This window comes from Moschus berezovskii, chromosome 5 (assembly GCF_049115385.1).
Source record: "Moschus berezovskii isolate FMDL1 chromosome 5, NW_MosBer_1.0, whole genome shotgun sequence".
Classification (NCBI taxonomy): Eukaryota; Metazoa; Chordata; class Mammalia; order Artiodactyla; family Moschidae; genus Moschus; species Moschus berezovskii.
In genome coordinates this window covers 76,555,461-76,574,510 of record NC_142464.1, presented here as the reverse complement: position 1 = coordinate 76,574,510, position 19,050 = coordinate 76,555,461, and the positions used below count along the sequence as shown (strand labels likewise).

General features: G+C 38.3%; 1 protein-coding gene across 11 annotated transcripts in view; it reads left to right on the top strand.

The window, feature by feature from the left end:
- Positions 1 to 19,050, top strand: part of FRYL (FRY like transcription coactivator) — a 271,149-nt gene that overhangs the window by 133,956 nt on the left and 118,143 nt on the right. For all 11 annotated transcript variants that reach the window (XM_055434641.2, XM_055434638.2, XM_055434637.2 and 8 more), the window contains 3 exons: positions 4,043 to 4,096; positions 7,169 to 7,308; positions 8,578 to 8,674. In XM_055434641.2, coding sequence (XP_055290616.1) covers positions 4,043 to 4,096; positions 7,169 to 7,308; positions 8,578 to 8,674 — 291 coding nt within the window. The remainder of the gene's footprint in view (positions 1 to 4,042; positions 4,097 to 7,168; positions 7,309 to 8,577; positions 8,675 to 19,050) is intronic.

Genomic DNA, 19,050 nt, shown 5'->3' with positions numbered 1-19,050 from the left:
AATACACAATTCACATTAGGATAGCTCAGTAATTTTCAAACTTTTAGATTCTTACAGAAGCAGTGTTCTCTTGAACTTGCTGTGAGACTTAGAATTAATTGGGCATATATATTATTGGACAGTATCATTATCATGTTGCATGTTTATCATGCATAGTAGTTGGTTTAGAGATAGAAGACTTGTCTGCAAGATAATTACCAGAGTGTGCTTAGCATTTAAGGACTCAAGTGCCAACGACATACCAAACCTTTTGCCTATTAAGAAAGTTAAGTTCCATAAAACAAAAATTGAAAGAGTCACATGTATCCCATTGTTCACTGCAGCACTATTTACATAGCTAGAACACGGAAACAACCTAGATGTCCATTGACGGATGAATGGATAAAGAAGTTGTGGTATATATACACAATGGAATATTCAGTTCAGTTCAGTCACTCAGTCATGTCCGACTCTTTGCGACCCCATGAATCACAGCACGCCAGGCCTCCCTGTCCATCACCATACCCGGAGTTCACTCAACTCATGTCCGTCGAGTCGGTGATGCCATCCGGCCATCTCATTCTCTGTCGTCCCCTTCTCCTCCTGCCCCCAATCCCTCCCAGCAGCAGAGTCTTTTCCAGTGAGTCAACTCTTCGCATGAGGTGGCCAAAGTATTGGAGTTTCAGCTTCAGCATCAGTCCTTCCAATGAACTCGCAGGACTGATCTCCTTTAGAATGGACTGGTTGGATCTCCTTGTAGTCCAAGGGACTCTCAAGAGTCTTCTCCAGCACCACAGTTCAAAAGCATCAATTCTTCAGCGATCAGCTTTCTTCACAGTCCAACTCTCACATCCATCCATGACTACTGGAAAAACCATAGCCTTGATTAGACGGAACTTGGTTGGCAAAGTAATGTCTCTGCTTTTTAATATGCTGTCTAGGTTGGTCATAACTTTCCTTCCAAGGGGTAAGCGTCTTTTAATTTCATGGCTGCAGTCAGCATCCACAGTGATTTTGGAGCCCAAAAAAATAAAGTCTGACACTGTTTCCACTGTTTTTCCATCTATTTCCCATGAAGTGATGGGACCAGATGCCATGATCTTAGTTTTCTGAATGTTGAACTTTAAGCCAACTTTTTCCCTCTCCTCTTTCACTTTCATCAAGAGGCTTTTTAGTTCCCTCCTCACTTTCTGCCATAAGGGTGGTGTCATCTGCATATCTGAGGTTATTGATATTTCTCCCGGCAATCTTGATTCCAGCCTGTGCTTCTTCCAGCCCAGCATTCCTCATGATGTACTCTGCATGTAAGTTAAATAAACAGGGTGACAATATACAGCCTTGATGTACTCCTTTTCCTATTTGGAACCAGTCTGTTCAATATCCAGTTCTAACTGTTGCTTCCTGACCTGCATACAGGTTTCTCAAGAGGCAGGTCAGGTGGTCTGGTACTCCCATCTCTTTCAGAATATTCCACAGTTTATTGTGATCCACACAGTCAAAGGCTTTGGCATAGTCAATGAAGCAGAAATAGATGTTTTTCTGGAACTCTTTTGCTTTTTCCATGATCCAGCGGATGTTGGCAATTTGATCTCTGGTTCCTCTGCTTTTTCTAAAACCTGCTTGAACATCTGGAAGTTCACTATTCATGTATTGCTGAAGCCTGGCTTGGAGAATTTTGAGCATGACTTTACTAGCGTGTGAGATGAGTGCAATTGTGCGGTAGTTTGAGCATTCTTTGGCATTGCCTTTCTTTGGGATTGGAATGAAAACTGGCCTTTTCCAGTTCTGTGTCCCCTGCTGAGTTTTCCAAATTTGCTGGCATATTGAGTGCAGCACTTTCACAGCATCATCTTTCAGGATTTGAAATAGCTCAACTGGAATTCCATCACCTCCACTAGCTTTGTTCATAGTGATGCTTTCTAAGGCCCACTTGACTTCACATTCCAAGATGTCTGGCTCTAGGTCTGTGATCACACCATCGTGATTATCTTGGTCATGAAGATCTTTTTTGTACAGTTCTTCTGTGTATTCTTGCCACCTCTTCTTAATATCTTCTGCTTCTGTTAGTTCCATATCATTTCTGTCCTTTATTGAGCCCGTCTTTGCATGAAATGTTCCCTTGGTATCTCTAATTTTCCTGAAGAGATCTCTTGTCTTTCCTATTCTGTTTTTCCTCTCTTTCTTTGCATTGATCGCTGCGGAAGGCTTTCTTATCTCTCCTGGCTATTCTTTGGAACTCTGCATTCAGATGCTTATATCTTTCCTTTTCTCCTTTGCTTTTCGCGTCTTTTCTTTTCCCAGCTATTTGTAAGGCCTCCTCAGACAGCCATTTTGCTTTTTTGTATTTCTTTTCCATGGGAATGATCTTGATTCCAGTCTCCTGTACAATGTCACGAACCTCCATCCAGAGTTCATCAGGCACTCTATCAATCAGATCTAGTCCCTTAAATCTATTTCTCACTTCCACTGTATAATCATAAGGGATTTGATTTAGGTCATATCTGAATGGTCTAGTGGTTTTCCCTACTTTCTTCAATTTAAGTCTGAATTTGGCAATAAGAAGCTCTATACAGTTTGAAGAGGGAAATGGCAACCCACTCTAGTATTCTTGCCTGGAGAATCCCATGGACGGAGGAACCTTGCAAAAACAAGACCAGGAGCTAACTGTGGCTCAGATCATGAACTCCTTATTGCAATGGAATATTACTCAGCCATAAAAGGAACACATTTGAGTCAGTTCTAATGAGGTGGATGAACCTAGAACCGTGAAGTGAGGTCAGAAAAAGAAAGATAAATACTGTATTCTAACAAATATATATGGAATCTAGAAAAATGGTACTGAAGAAATTATTTACAGGGCAACAGTGGAGAAACAGACATAGAGAACAGACTTATGGACATGGGGAGAGGGGAGGATGGGGTGAGATGTATGGAGAGAGTAACATGGAAACTTACATTGCCATATGTAAAATAGATGGCCAATGGGAATTTGCTGTATGGCTCAGGAAACTCAAACAGGGGCTCTGTATCAACCTAGAGGGGTGGGACGGGGAGGGAGTTTTAAAAGGGATGGGATATACCCTATGTATACCTATGGCTGATTCATGTTGAGTTTTGACAGAAAACAGCAAAATTTGTAAAGCAATTATCCTTTAATAACAGTAAATTAATTAAAAAGAAAGTCAAGCGGCATAAAATTCAAGTATTTTACCAACTCCAATTAAACTAGTTAGAAACATGATTCTCTGATAGTTAGATTAGGAATTTTTACATTTCAGTGGCAAATATGTTTGTGAGTTTATTGTCATGAAAAAGTGAAAAAAAGTGAAAGTGATGTCGCTCAGTCGTGTCCAACTCTTTGCGACCCTGTGGATTGTAGCCTACCAGGCTCCTCCGTCCATGGGATTCTCCAGGCAAGATACTGGAGTGGGTTACCATTTCCTTCTCCAGGGGATCTTCCCAACCCAGGGATTGAACCCGGGTCTCCTGCATTGGAGGCAGACATTTTAACCTCTGAGCCACCAAATGAGAGAAGGAAATTGGGACTCTTGGATAGATAAGCTTCAGAATATACATATTTCTAAATTCCAGTTTTTCTCTAAATTCTAAAATTCTGGATTTAAAATTCTAAAAATTCTAAATTCTCTCTAAATTTCTAAATTCCAGTTGAAGAGTGGCACTGGTTTTTTATGATAAATATTTCAGGTAAAAATTCAATAAGAAAGCCTAATATAGAAAGTTTAGAAAATCATCCTAAAGAATCTCAATAAAAGAATCAGTTGTAATAGATTTCAACATAATCTGAGACACCTCTCACGTTCAGTAAGTTAAATAATTCTATGTGGAATAGGACGCAAGGAAAGTAGATAGTAAGGCTGACAGAAAGGGTCATGCTGTGTATGCTCTTCTAAATTAAATTAATTAAATTTTGTTTGTATTAGCACATCAGCACCTTTCCTTAAAACTAATTAATTACAAAAGAAAGCAAAACCAACTTACAAATCTCAACTGTTTAATCTATGTAAAATATCTAATATTTTGCATATACTTTTTTCAATTGTAGGAGAAGCCATTATCTAGATCTCTTCAGAGGGGTGAAGATCTTCAGTTTGACCAGGTATGCCAGTTTTTGTTTTTTGTTTTTTTCCTGAAGAGAAAATGTTTATCCTAACAGTCTGATCCAAATACATATACACCCAGGATTAAGAAATTTCTATATTTTGTTTAGTAGCCCTATATATCTTTATACACTAGATTCTATCTGGAGCTGTTAGACTGTTTTATATAAATATACACATATGTATTATACACACCCACAAAGTAAGATACCTGACCAAGGACCAAACCCAGGCTACCAGCATGGAAGAATGGCATGCTAACCACTGAACTGCCATGGAATTCCTTGGTAGTTTTTTTTTAACAAAACAAATAGAATGAGTTATGATCTGTGAACTTTATTGATTTCTGTTTATTAAATATTTTAAAACTTTGCTTTTCATTCGTACACTCTTTACTCTGCCCTTTGGAAATTTTCAGGTTTTCAGTTATATCCCTCAATCTTTCCTTATATACAATTTTACATATTTGACCTCTTAACATTTACTTTTTTTTTCCTGTTGGGGCTCTCAGAACCTTTATATTGAAGCATCAGGCCTGGTTTTCTCGCTTTCCTCCCCATTCTAAAAGCAGAGCCAGAGACAAGGACTTGTTTCAAAAAGAGATTCTAGGGAGGAGAGTTGAGAGAGTGATGCAGGGAAGAGGAAGAATTGAAAGAGATCACTGCTCTGGGCCCTGGGGGTTCATTCCATTCTGAGAGCTATTGAGAATGTTGCCCATACTTGTCTGTCTGAAGAATGGAGGCCTGCAGCATTTATCTGCAGTCCCCGTCTGCAGTCATTGTGGGTTGTCCTAGGAGGCATTGACTATACCCCATCCTCAAACTTGTAGCTGTGGTTGTGCAAAGATCAAGGGGAGTGCCTGTGTCAGAAAGCCAAAGAAGCTTAAAAAGAAAATATACAATGGCCAACCTCCCCACCCCAAAATAATCCCCAAACCAGAAATCTTTATATAGAATACTAATATCTAAAATTTAGTGGTGTTTGTCTAATGTCAGTTCTTTCCTCTTGCTAATATTGAATATTTGATCAAGTGTTATTTTTATCATAATTATGTTTGCTCAATAATTATTTCATTATATACCGATTGTCTGCAAAACTCAATAACCAAGATCAACTTTCTGTTGCCACCTAGTATTCCTGAGCTACATTTCTCATAATTAGGTATCTAGGAAATAGAAGTTAATGCTCATGTTAGTCTGCTTGATTAGATAGAGATGATTGGTTTGAATTACTTGGTGGAGGCTTACCAAGTAAGTGTTTACTTACAAGTTTACTTACTGTGTTTCTGGATCCTGCTCCAGTTCTGCTGACCAAGAGTGGTGCTCTGGCACCTGTATTTTACAGTAGCTCCCTAGGTGATTCTGATGTATACACTTAGTAAATAGCTGCTGATCTAAGAAGAAGCTGTAAATAAGAAGGCTTTTGTTATGGTAATAATAAAGTCACTTCATACAGCCCTTTTCAAATCTTAATGCCATTACAGAAGATACTAGGTATTAGTTATTATTAAAGTATTATTAATATTTTAAAGGTAATCTAAAGTATTTTAGATTATTCACATCTTGAATCTATTTAACTAATGATGAATGAATGATCAGAATTTAAAACTTATTAAGCAATATTTTAAAGAAATTTCCATTTCTTTTCTTATGTAAATGATTAATAAAACTAAATTATCATGCCCAATAGCTTGATTCTTTTTTACAATAAAAGCTGCGTTTGAAATAAACTGCTTTTATATATTTACAGTAGCAGATGATGTTTTATTGTTCCTTCTTTAAATATTAAAAGAGATTTCCTTTGATTGATAGTATTCATTGTTAATGAAATATAAAATTTCAAAATGCATAAATAAAATTAGACTCTTGTTTTTATTTTAATTTTCTATATTAGGAACTATACTGTCAGGTTATGATAATTTATAAATCAAAATGTGTGATTAAAGGAAGACAGATTATAAAAAAAGAAATGAATGCACAATCAACCTGTTTCATTCTTTGTTACATGAAAAATATAAAATATTAGGAAAAATAAATGTTTAATTCCTAGAGGTAGCCATTTATCTTCTTTGACTGACATTTCCTACAGTTGTGGAACTGAATGAGACCTTGAGTATTACCGCAGCCTGTAGTTTCTTTAGTTAAGTCAAACAAAGTGAAGTATATTTCACTGTACGCTAATTTTAAAATACTGATTTTATGAGCCGTGGATTGAATCAGATACAAAGTTTCTTATGAAGAGAGTATGTTTTTTCTCTGGATCCTCAAGATGAAGAGTGACCTTAGGGATGACTAATGGTAGCTGGTGCACCTCTTACCACAACTACAGGCAAGCTGGGTTCATTCATGAAATGAATCTGATAAAACTAACCTACAATTCAGATAGTTTAAGGGATGCCTCAAATTGAGTGACAGGCATCTGTCCCACTCCATTTAATTTTATGCTGTCCATTTATATATTTTAAGCTTGAAAAGCGTGTATGTAATATATTTCTAATATGTGTATTTGTGAGTATCACAAATTGTGTAATTATAATTCTCTGTTCCGTGTCGTAGCAGCACAGAGTCAAGTGGAGCTTTCCCCATAGTTCTAACGTGGTATGGTCTGCTCTGTTTCTGCATCTCTTTATCCCTTCTAGTGATAACATTTCAGAACATTTCATTCACATGAGTAGAGAGGAGCTGGCCAGGAAAAGGAAGTAGGTGTGATTGTTTCATGCTGTGTGTAACAGTTCACCCAGAGGTGTCGTGAATATAATCAGGGATGTTACTGACAGTCGTGTTTTTACACGAGTAGCATATGGAGGCAGGTAAAGGGTGGAAAGCCAATGAACTAAACTGCAAGGATTTGGATAAATTTTAATAGTCAGTGAAATGTAACTCACTATACTTTATTACTTGGCTAGACTCCCAGCCCTTACTTTTATTTTGAAACACATTTATTGCTCTTGAATTACTATGTTTCGTGTTAATTTATTCTGGAAATATTGCTCATTTCTAAGTGATTGCGAGTAGAGTTAGAAGCGTGGCACTTTGATGTATTTTGTCTTTGGCAACATCTTGTGTTTTCAGTTGATAAGCTCTATGAGCTCAGTAGCAGAGCACTGTCTCCCTTCCTTACTCCGCACCTTGTTTGACTGGTACAAACGCCAGAACGGAACTGAAGATGAATCGTATGAATATAGGCCTCGGTCTAGCACAAAATCTAAGGGGTAAGTGGCGCATTTTTTTACTTTGCTGTCTGGGCTTGAAGTACTTCCAATGAAGAGGCTATAGTGTTATCAGCTGACGATTGTTATTGTTTGGTTACTTTTGTTATGAATTGGTAACAGAGGGAAAAGATATTTCATACTTAAACTCTGAATCAAGTGAAGTTATCACAGTAGGTGCTGCCCTACAGGAGTCACCACTGGAGCTAGTCTTGCCAAAATGCATTTCAAGAGAGCTGTCTCAGTAGTGCAGTGAGGAGCTTTAACAGTCATCGACAAAGTTAAAAAAATATTCAAAGAAAGTACTGTTCAAATGGTTTGTGAAGGGAAACAATTGTGATATTAGAAGACTGCTCAAACCTTATATTCTTACATTTGAGACTCTTCTTGGAGTTAAATCCTTGAACTTGTCTTTTCTTTCTTCAAATTTCCCAGGGAGATCATGGATTTAAGTAAAACATGTTTGTGTTCATATGATGGCCCATGGTTTAGAATTGGACTTCAGCAGATGCCACGTGTGATTTTCCAACTTAGATTTGTGAAAAAATGACCTGGCACTGTATTTTCATATTTTTCTTCCTCTTATTCTTTTATTTATTTTAAAATATGGTTTTATTTATTAAAAATTTTCCATTTGTATGTTTAATTTTTGTTTTTTTTAAATTATGACCGTATGATAACACACAGGAGACTTGGAAAATACAGAACAAGGTTACATATCGTTCCATTATATATTACAATAATTTTTTGAAGTAGATAAGATTTTTAGTTGGAGTTTCAATATCAAACTCTAAAAATTAACAGAATACAGAGAAGTAGAAGGATATAGTAGGCCTGAAAAGCTCTGTGAGCCTATTCAACATAATTAAGATTCAACATAATTCAACATAATTTATACAATTTTCACACAACAGTAGGGTATAAATTCTATTCATTTTTTTGGCCATGCCACTTGGCATGTGGGATCCTAGGAATTGAACCCATACCCCATGTACTGGAAGCACGGAGTCCTAACCATTGAACCACCAGAAAGTCCCTCTAATTCTTTTAGATTAGGTTTAATCTCTGACAGATGTAGTCGTGAGATTTGCATGTAAGTTCCTAATGTACAAAATGAGAACACAAGAAATGCAATGTATATGTTGGGTGATTACAAAAACTTTTAACAGTTGCCATGAAACACCATATATACTAGGAGTTCAGTAAATTACATGAAATACTAACCAAGAGCTCTTTTCATAATGCAGTCCTAATTTGAGATTCTTGTTTCAGGGATGAACAGCAACGTGAAAGAGACTATCTTCTTGAAAGGAGAGACTTAGCAGTAGATTTCATTTTTTGTCTAGTTTTAGTTGAAGTTCTAAAGCAGGTAAGCTCTTTCATTTCTGCAAAGTCTGTATTTCTAATTTTTTCTGATTTGCTTTCATGTTTCAGTTACCTAATTTAGGATGTTATAGCTAAAATTCTGGCTCACAGAAACACAATTCCTGTAATTTAATTGTACACCTTTCAATTGCCTGAGGATTGCATGTCCTGTACCTGTCTCTCCCCATTCTTTCTACCTTCATTTGCCATCTAAGACATGAAATCATGTTAGTAAAATGGAGCTGAATAGAAACTGTATTAAATATGGGCTTTTAGCTGTCACTATAGTCTGCCTGTCATTTACCTACTTCAATTCCTTTTTGCCTCCACTTTTAGAGAAATTCTCTTCCTAGCCCTCAAGCCTGCATTTCAACATGTAATAATTGTGCAGTGATTGTTGAGCAGTGGGGGTGATCTGAACTGTCAAGTGCAAATGATTTTCAGGATAATGAATTCTTTATGTTTGTTCATTCAACGGGCTTCCCTGATAGCTCAGTTGGTAAAGAATGTGCCTGCAAAGCAGGAGACCCCGGTTTGATTCCTGGGTCAAGAAGATCTGCTGGAGAAGGGATAGGCTACCCACTCCAGTATTCTTGGGCTTCCCTGGTGGCTCAGCTGGTAAAGACTCCACCTGCAATGCGGGAGACCTAGATTTGATCCCTGGGTTGGGAAGATCCCCTGGAGATGGGAAAGGCTACCCACTCCAGTACTCTGGCCTGGAGAATTCCATGGACTACAGTCCATGGGGTTGCAAAGAGTTGGACATGACTTTCTCTTTCACTTTCATTCATTCAATAAGTGTTAGAATGCCTGCTGTTGGGTGGCATTGTTCTAGGTCCTGCACTCCTGAGCTCACCATCTCAGTGACATAGATAGTGAAGATATAATAAATATGAAACTTAGTGTCAGCTATCATGTTATACATATTTTTACTATTCACGCTCAGTACAAGTATAAGTGCCTGTACTGATGTGAAAGTATGTTTTCCATAGTTTGTAGTCTTTAAAAACTTATACAGCATTCAAAGATGATCCATGTATTTCCAGCCATGCATGCTGTAATGTTTTGGGAAAAGAAAAAATCAGGTCACCTAAAAGAAAAAAAAATCATTTTTTGCATATGACATGTTTGGACAGGGAGTTTTGTTTTTGTTGTATAAAATGGAATAGAATACCTAATGTGGCATGAAAAAGCAAGTGTAAGATATAAAAAGTTAATTGGTTTGATAGTCTTTTTTTGACATAACCACTATAAAAATATTTGAATTGTGTAATCATGTGTAGTTTGCCTTTGTTTTTACAATGTATGTGAAAAAATATTGACATCTGAATATCTGAAACCCACAGATAAAAATAAATTTTTCTTATTTTTTGTTTAAAATAAAAGTTTAATAACTTTGAATATGTGAAATAGATAAACGTGTTCAGTTCAGTTCAGTCACTCAGTCGTGTCCGACTCTTTGCGACCCCATGAATCACAGCACGCCAGGCCTCCCTGTCCATCACCAACTCCCGGAGTTCACTCAAACTCATGTCCATCGAATCGGTGATGCCATCCAGCCATCTCACTCTCTGTCGTCCCCTTCTCCTCCTGCCCCCAATCCTTTCCAGCATCAGAGTCTTTTCCAGTGAGTCAACTCTTCGCATGAGGTGGCCAAAGTATTGGACTTTCAGCTTTAGCATCAGTCCTTTCAGTGAACACCCAGGATTGATCTCCTTTAGAATGGACTGGTTGGATCTCCTTGCAGTCCAAGGGACTCTCAAAAGTCTTCTCCAACACCACAGTTAAAAAGCATCAATTCTTCAGCGATCAGCTTTCTTCACAGTCCAACTCTCACATCCGTACATGACCACTGGAAAAATCATAGCCTTGACTAGATGGACCTTTGTTGGCAAAGTAATGTCTCTACTTTTAATATACTATCTAGGTTGGTCATAACTTTCCTTCCAAGGAGTAAGTGTCTTTTAATTTCATGGCTGCAATCAGCATCTGCAGCAATTTTGGAGCCCAAAAATAAAGTCTGACACTGTTTCCACTGTTTCCCCATCTATTTCCCATGAAGTGATGGGACCAGATGCCATGATCTTTGTTTTCTGAATGTTGAGCTTCAAGCCAGCTTTTTCACTCTCCTCTTTCACTTTCATCAAGAGGCTTTTGAGTTCCTCTTCACTCTCTGCCATAAGGGTGGTGTCATCAGCATATCTGAGGTTATTGATATTTCTCCCGGCAATCTTGATTCCAGCCTGTGCTTCTTCCAGCCCAGCGTTCCTCATGATGTACTCTGCATATAAGTTAAATAAGCAGGGTGACAATATACAACCTTGACGTACTCCTTTTCTTATTTGGAACCAGTCTGGTAAAATCACTTTAATTTGTACCTTTCATAAAGATTTATTTGGTCAATGTGGGAAAGAAGTTTCCTCTGCAAGTTGTGCTTTCTGAAAGCCAGATTTGCTTTCTGTGATCTCTCAGTTTAGCTGGATCCTAGATCCTAGGGCCGAAGTCAGAACCAGAAGTATGATACCATGAACAGACTTGGGATTTGCGTTCATCAGGGTTACATGCATGCGAAGTCACTTTAGTTGTGTCCGACTCTTTGTGACCCCATGGACCATAGCCTGCCAGACTCTTCTGTGCATGGGATTCTCCAGGCAAGAATAGTGGAGTGCGTTGCCATGCCCTCCTCCAGGGGATCTTCCCGAGCCAGAGATCGAACCCATGTCTCTTATGTCTCCTGTATTGGGAGGCATGTTCTTTACCACTAGCTCCACCTGGGAAGCCCCATCAAGGTTGATCTCATGCTAAATGTAGATCTTGTGAGGAGTTTAGTCATCAGTATTTGCATTTCTTAGTTAAATGATAGAGGAATTTCTTCTCCTAGCCAAAGAAATTGCAAACTCTGTGCTCTGACTTTCAGGCCCCTCCATGATCTGGCTCTTTTATGCCTTTTCTCCTTTGTTTGCAGTGATGGTCTTCCACTTAGCAACTGGTCTCTCTTCTCACTTCAAAGTTACCTATAATTGCACTGGCTTCAGAACTTCAGTGCACAGACAAACCCTTGGAGGGTTTTCTTTCTCCCCTTACCCTTCCTTCTCAACTGTCCTTTTACCCCTCCCCATTGTCTTTGTCTTGATCTTCCTTTTCCTCCTGTTCCTTTAAAGAATCTGATAGTCCAGATAACTCTTCTAGTCCGTAAACCTAAGAAAATCCTTTCAGGCCCATTTTTCGAGTCCTCTGCACAAAATCCTTTCATATCCATGGTTCACATGGACTCAAAGTGTAAAAAGGGGAAATACAGTGGCTCTCACAGCTCATCCTTGTTTTTGGTTCTTTTTTCATACTCTTCTAACCTACAGTTCCCTTTCAACTTAACATTTCTTTTTTAAAAAAATTATTTTTAATTGGAGTATAATTTCTTTACAATGTTATATTATTTTGTTTTGTACAACAACATTTATATCCCTTTTCTCGTTTACCATTATGCTCATATTTTCATTCAAATGCACTCATCAAAGAAATATATACCAAAATAAAATATATACTAAAAGTATCAGTTCAGTTCAGTCACTCAGTCATGTCTGACTCTGTGACCCCATGGACTGCAGCACACCAGGCTTCCCTGTCCATCACCACCAACTCCCAGAGCTTGTTCAAACTCATGGCCATTGTGTCAGTAATGCCATCCAACCATCTTGTCTTCTGTGGACCCCTTCTCCTGCCTTCAATCTTTCCCAGCATCAGGGTCTTTTCCATTGAGTCAATTCTTTGCATTGAGTGGCCAAAGGATTGGAGCTTCAGCTTCAGTGTCAGTCCTTCCAATGAATATTCAGGACTGTTTTCCTTTAGGAAGAACTGGTTAGATCTCTTTGCAGTCCAAGGGACTCTCAAGAGTCTTCTCCAACACCACAGTTCAAAAGCATCAACTCTTAGGCACTCAGCTTTCTTTATGGTCCAACCCTCACATCCATACATAACTACTGGAAAAGCCATAGCTTTGACTAGACGGAACTTTGTTGGCAAAGTAATGTCTCTGCTTGTTAATATGCCATCTAGGTTTGTCATAGCTTTTCTCCCAAGGAGTAAGCATCTTTTTGATGTTCATTATTTAAAATCCTATATAGGTTTTCTTTTCCCAGTAAAAGGCAAGTCTTTTTAGCTTCTTCAAAATTACTGCAGCTGCAGAAAATGAAGTAAAAATCAATAGAACTTTCTGAACTATCATGACGAACGAACCCAATTTTTTTCTGTGTCAAAATGATGTAGGGTTTAATAGATTCAGAGGGTAATCAATGGTAGTATATTTTGAATTTACTATGCTGTTACTTTTGTCCCACATAATATACATGTATTAAAATGTGATTCAGTTTTATTTTGATGAGATGGATGGCTCCATGAGTAACCTGGAGTGTAATGAAATATCGATACATGGTTCAGTTCAGTTCAGTTCGGTTGCTCAGTTGTGTCCAACTCTTTGCGACCCCATGAGTCACAGCACACCAGGCCTCCCTGTCCATCACCAACTCCCGGAGTTCACTCAAACTCATGTCCACAGAGTCGGTGATGCCATCCAGCCATCTCATTCTCTGTCGTCCCCTTCTCCTCCCGCCCCCAGTTCTTCCCAACATCAGACTCTTTTCCAGTGAGTCAACTTGTCGCATGAGGTGGCCATTGGGTCAGTCTTAAAAGGGGAGTACATATTGTTTGTGGGTTAGTGCTTGATCTCATATATTACAAATTATTTGTTTCTTTATTAATTTGTCATGTCCTTATCACACGTTATTACATGTCATAATCACATATTTAGAACTCTTCACAATACACAAAGAGCTCTGTATCCCTTATACCACCTGATCATTCTGATACATTTTGGGAATGTTTTTTAATCCCAGCTGTGTCATTTACTTGCTGTGTAACTTGGACAAGTTATTACTCACTGATTTCTTTCCTCTATAAAAGAATCATGAGAATTAAATACAATAATATGAACATGGGAAGTGTCTAATAAGTGCTATCTGTTGATTTTATCTTATAGATAAATGTTCTTAGTTACAATGATTTGCTGAAGATTATAAAGCTAGTTCTCTTTCTAAATAAAACTATTCTTATTGGTAAAATCAGTGATATAAAATTAGGTGAAATGACAGGCATCTTATAAAATTAAAGTTTAAATCATAAGTTAGACAAAGGATTGAGATTATATAAGTGTGATGGAAAAAAATCTGGTTAAATCAGTGTGATTCATCATGGGAACAAAATTAAATCAAGATGATAAAGGACTAATTTTATTTTTTTCAAGAAAGTCAGAAGAAGAATTTTGGGGTCATGGCTGACTGCAAATGTTAGAATGTTAGTACCAGAGGCTTTAGAATCCTTGATAAAAAGCATATTTAAACAGTACCATAGCATTTAGACGGAGAAGGCAGTGGTACCCCACTCTAGTACTCTTGCTTGGAAAATCCCATGGATGGAGGAGCCTGGTAGGCTGCAGTCCATGGGATCGCTAAGGGTCAGACACGACTGACACTTTCACTTTTCATGCACTGGAGAAGGAAATGGCAAGCCACTCCAGTGTTCTTGCCTGGAGAATCCCAGGGACGTGGGAGCCTGGTGGGCTGCCGTCTATGGGATCTCACAGAGTCGGACATGACTGAAGCGACTTAGCAGCAGCAGCATAACATTTAGAATGTTTGAGGGAATTGTTTTTTCATATTGAATTTTAGCCATATACTTGTTCATTGAAACATACAAGATTAGGAAACCAGGCCTAGAGCCACTTAAAGTTTTTGGCTTAGTCTTATCGGTCCTTATTGTGAAGTATCAGAAGGTGGAGTAGTAGATCCTTAGGATTTTCACATTTGACATTGACATTTTAGATGTTTGTGAGCAGCCCCGAACGTTATGATGTTATTTGTGATTTTGCAGAGTCATGAGTTTATTAACTCTTTTTCATTGAGGACTGGTTATTTACATCATGAAAGAACGTTGCTGACTCTCAGGTATACATACCTTATCTGGTTTTGTGGTTTTCCACTTTCATGATGTGCTGAAAGCATTAGATTTAGGGAATAGCTTTGGAATAAAACTTCTTTAGAGTCTACTTGATATATCCTTCTTGAATGTTCAGGTAGAATTTGAGCTGCTTCTAGTCATGCAAATGACAAGATTTGAAAAATTCTTGATACTATAGATGAGGCCATTAATTACTCCATGAAGTAGAACTTTTTTCTATAAACTGAAATAGGATTCCACCCCACCCCCCCTTTTTGGAGATTCGGTTTGGGAATTGTTGTTGTTATTGTAAGGGGGAGAAGTAGAAATTTCAAGAATATCTGAGCATTCTAATAGTGTCCATTCTTAAAATTTTTAGAGGTTGTGCTTTTTTTCTTCTAAAAATTAAAACTAAGATAATGTTTCTTCTCTCACTTCTGTTTCTCTTTCTCTTTTCTAGCTACAATATGATAAAACTGAAAGTTTTTTTCCTCATTTGTTCCATTTATTGAATGTATTTTCATAGATCAGAAGCTGAGCGCACAGTATATTTTAGAGAAGTATGCTCCGACTTCTAAATTTCAGTCCTCTCATCTGCAAAACAGGGGACAAATACTACTACCATGTCAGGTTGCTAGAAGTGTCATAATGTATATAAAATGCCTGGCAAATACCCAGCACACAGACACTTGGAAAGTGTTGGTAGTTCAGTATTAAGGTAGTAATAGAGAGCACACGTCATGGCTAAGTAGTGCTCCTAGCTGTCATTGTTAGACTTCTGGCATAATTGGAGCCAGTCAAGACCATGTAGGAGCAAGTATGGGTTTAAGTTAGCTTGTGTTTCATATCTCCGGCCTAGAGCACACCAGACATCCCTGTGAGGAAGTCATTATGGTAAAAACGCAACACAGCACAGTGAGTGAGGCACAGAAAATTTTATTCATGTCAAATGTAGTGTCGCATTATTGCAAGGTCACTGATGTATCTGGCGCCAGCCTGTATGATTAGCGCTGTGAGCTCTACAGGAAGTTCTGGGAGTCAGGCTGCTTGATCCATATACAGCCTATTCCCCGAATAAAGGTTGGCGTCACCTAGTGGTAGATATCTACTTTGTTTTACCCATCGATGGGTTAATCAGAGGGCTTACTGGGACTTAATGGCAGAAAATGAAGAAGAACTAAAGAACCTCTTGAGGGTGAAAGAAGATAATGAAAAAACTGGTTTAAAACTCACCAGTCCAAAAACCTAAGATGGCATCCAATCCCATCACTTCATGGCAAATAGAAAGGGAAAAGTGGAAACAGTGACAAATTTTTTTTTCTTGGACCCCAAAATCACTGCAGACAGTGACTGCAGCCATGAAATTAAAAGACATTTGCTCCTTGGAAGGAAAGCTATGACAAACCTAGACAGCATATTAAAAAGCAGAGCCATCACTTTGTTGACAAAGGTCCATACAGTCAAAAGCTGTGGTTTTTCCAGTAATCAAGTACAAATGTGAGAGCTGGACCATAAAGAAGGCTGATTGAGGAATAATTGATGCTTTTGAACTGTGGTATTGGAGAAGACTCTTGAGAGTCCCAAGGAGATCAAACCAATCAAAAAGAAATCAACCCTGAGTATTCATTGGAAGGACCAAAGCTGAAGCCAAAGCTCCAAAACTTTGGCCACCTGATGTGAAGAGCTGACTCATTAGAAAAGACCCTGATGCTGGGAAAGACTGTCGGCAAAAGGAGAAGAGGGCAGCAGATGGTTAGATAGCATCATCAACTTAATGGACATGAATCTGAGCTAACTCCAGAAGATAGTGCAGAACAGGGAAGCCTAGCATGCTGCAGTCCATGGGGTCGCAGTGAGTTGGAGATGACAGTAAACTGTACAACAACAACTGGGACATAGGGGACGATAGCGGTGATCTCAGTAACCTTTTAGTTACCTTTGGGCATATTTTGTTTGGCCCAGTCTGGGGAAGATCAGGCTAGGAGAATACATCTGCCTCCCTGCTTCCTAATGAACTCTGGATTACTGCCATTTTTCCCTACGAGGCTTTGTCCTCAGTGTCTCCGTCCTATGTTCTAGTTCCCTCATCTGCCCTACCTTCCTAGGAGGTAAGAATTTTGTCCTAGTCCTTTTTAGAGAAGGGTAGAAAAAGTGCAAGGACAAGAATCAATCTCCGGTTGTAATGCATTCTCTCAGTTTTTTATCTCTGGTCTGGTCATCACGGGCTCTAATCTATTATCCGCAATTTTCACAGGTAAAAAAGTGGAAACTTCCTCCAGGTTATATAACTAGTGAATAGAAAAGCTCAGCTTTTCTTCATTAGAGTGATAAAAAGTGTAGAAAGACATCTTTTATCACTCTAATGAAGAAAACATTTTACAATATTATATAATGATTTGATTATAATTTACTTATAATAAGTTGAGCAGCTTGGTATGAATTTAAGGGAGCATTTTGGAGTTACTGGTTTTAGTTTCTTCTTTTGTTTTGTTATTGACTGGGGGATTTTTGCAGAAGCAAACTCCTGTGGTCTGCAATTTGATTATATAAGTGAGTATTAATATGTCTCTGGTCAATAAGTTGTTAATATGAGGTGAATAGTATTGCCCTAAGAAGAGGTACTAAAGGTACCACATAAAAGATTGCCATGCCAAGATTGTACTTAATGTCCCAGCCAGTATTCCAAAATTCCTATATCAGTGAGATGTGATTATTAACATTATGCTTCTACAATGGTGGGATGTGTCTGCCTATAAAAGATTGGAAAGCTTCTTATAATTATGCAGTCAGTCATAAAATTCCTACTTAAAGTATCCCTAATTGCAAGAGGAATATGGGGTTTATAATTTCAGTTTACCAATGGGAGAGAAAGGTTAAGACTGTTCTGGAGGCTGAGCTCTCTAACTTTGCTATGTAGAATAAATTTAGATCCTGGTCTGTTATTATCATGGGCTAGTGGTAAAGAACCTGCCTGCCAATGCAGGTTAGATGTAAGAGAGGCAGGTTCGATCCCTGGGTTGGGAAGATCCCCTGGAGGAGGGCATCACAACCCACTCCAGTATTCTTGCCTGGAGAATCCCATGGACAGAGGAGCCTGGTAGGCACCAATCTATAGGTTCACACAGTCAGACATGATTGAAGCATCTTAGCATGCAGTCACGCACGGTTATTAGCATGGCATTTAAAAATCTCAGCTTCTACAAACTGATGCATAAACTTCATTTCTTTCTTGTAAGGTCAGGTTATTTTTAAAAGGTTGTCTGAGACCTTGAGAGATTTTGTTCATAGCTGGTTACTCAGCCCTTATATGATGGATAGCATGGGGGTATCCCTCAGAGTACATTTTCTTCTAATTGAATTTCAAGTTCAGGCTTTTAGGACAGTACCCATTTCTAGGAAATTTCAGATGAATGTTCTTTCTGATTCTTCTGGTCAATAGTAAATACTGAGCCACTTAGCCAAGATGTGGCTGTAGCTGTTGGTTCTGGAGTCAGGGTTCACCACAAGCCTTTTAGAGCCATGTCAGCTGCTGTGCCTCCCTCTGCTTGAGACAGTGTTTCAAAAATCCTAGTACTGTGGGATGAATTGAGAGAGTAATATTGACATATATACACTACCACGCGTAAAATAGATAGTGGGAAGCTGCTGTATAGCACAGGGAGCTCAGCTTGGTGCTTTCTGATGACTTAGAGGGGTAGGGTGTTGGGAGAGTGGGAGGGATGCTCAAGAGGAAGAGAAAGTGTTAGTCTCTCAGTTGTGTCCATATTTTGTGACCCCATGGACTATAGCTACCAGGCTCCTCTGTCCTTGGAATTCTCCAGGCAAGAATACTGGGGTGGGTGGTCATTCCCTTTTCCAGAGGATCTTTCTGATCTAGGTATCAAACCCAGGTCCCCTGCATTGCAGGCAGATTCTTTACCATCTGAGCCAATAGGAAGGGGATATATGTATACATATAACTGATTCACTTCATTGTATGGCAGAAACTAACACAACATTGTAAAGCAATTATATTCCAATAAAAAAATAAATTAAAAAAAAAATCCCAGTGCTCTCCTAACTGTGGTGTGAATTTGGTTACCTTCTCATTAAAGTGAGTAAATATAAACTAATAGTTCCTTATTGGATTTCTTCCCCCTCACTGTAATTTAATTATCTTTATTCTTATCTAATGTCTGTCTTATATCCACCACTTTTGAACTAGTTCCTGATCATTATTAAGGCTGAAATTCAGCCTCCTCCTGATAAGCACCTGGTTAATCTTTTTAAGAAATAAGTCATCTTCATTTTAAATATAAATCTCTTCTTCATCTAATCCCCGAGAAACATTGTAATCATCTCTGAGTAGTTATAATTTTTTTTATTATCCCCAGTCTAGTTTGTGACTTTCTT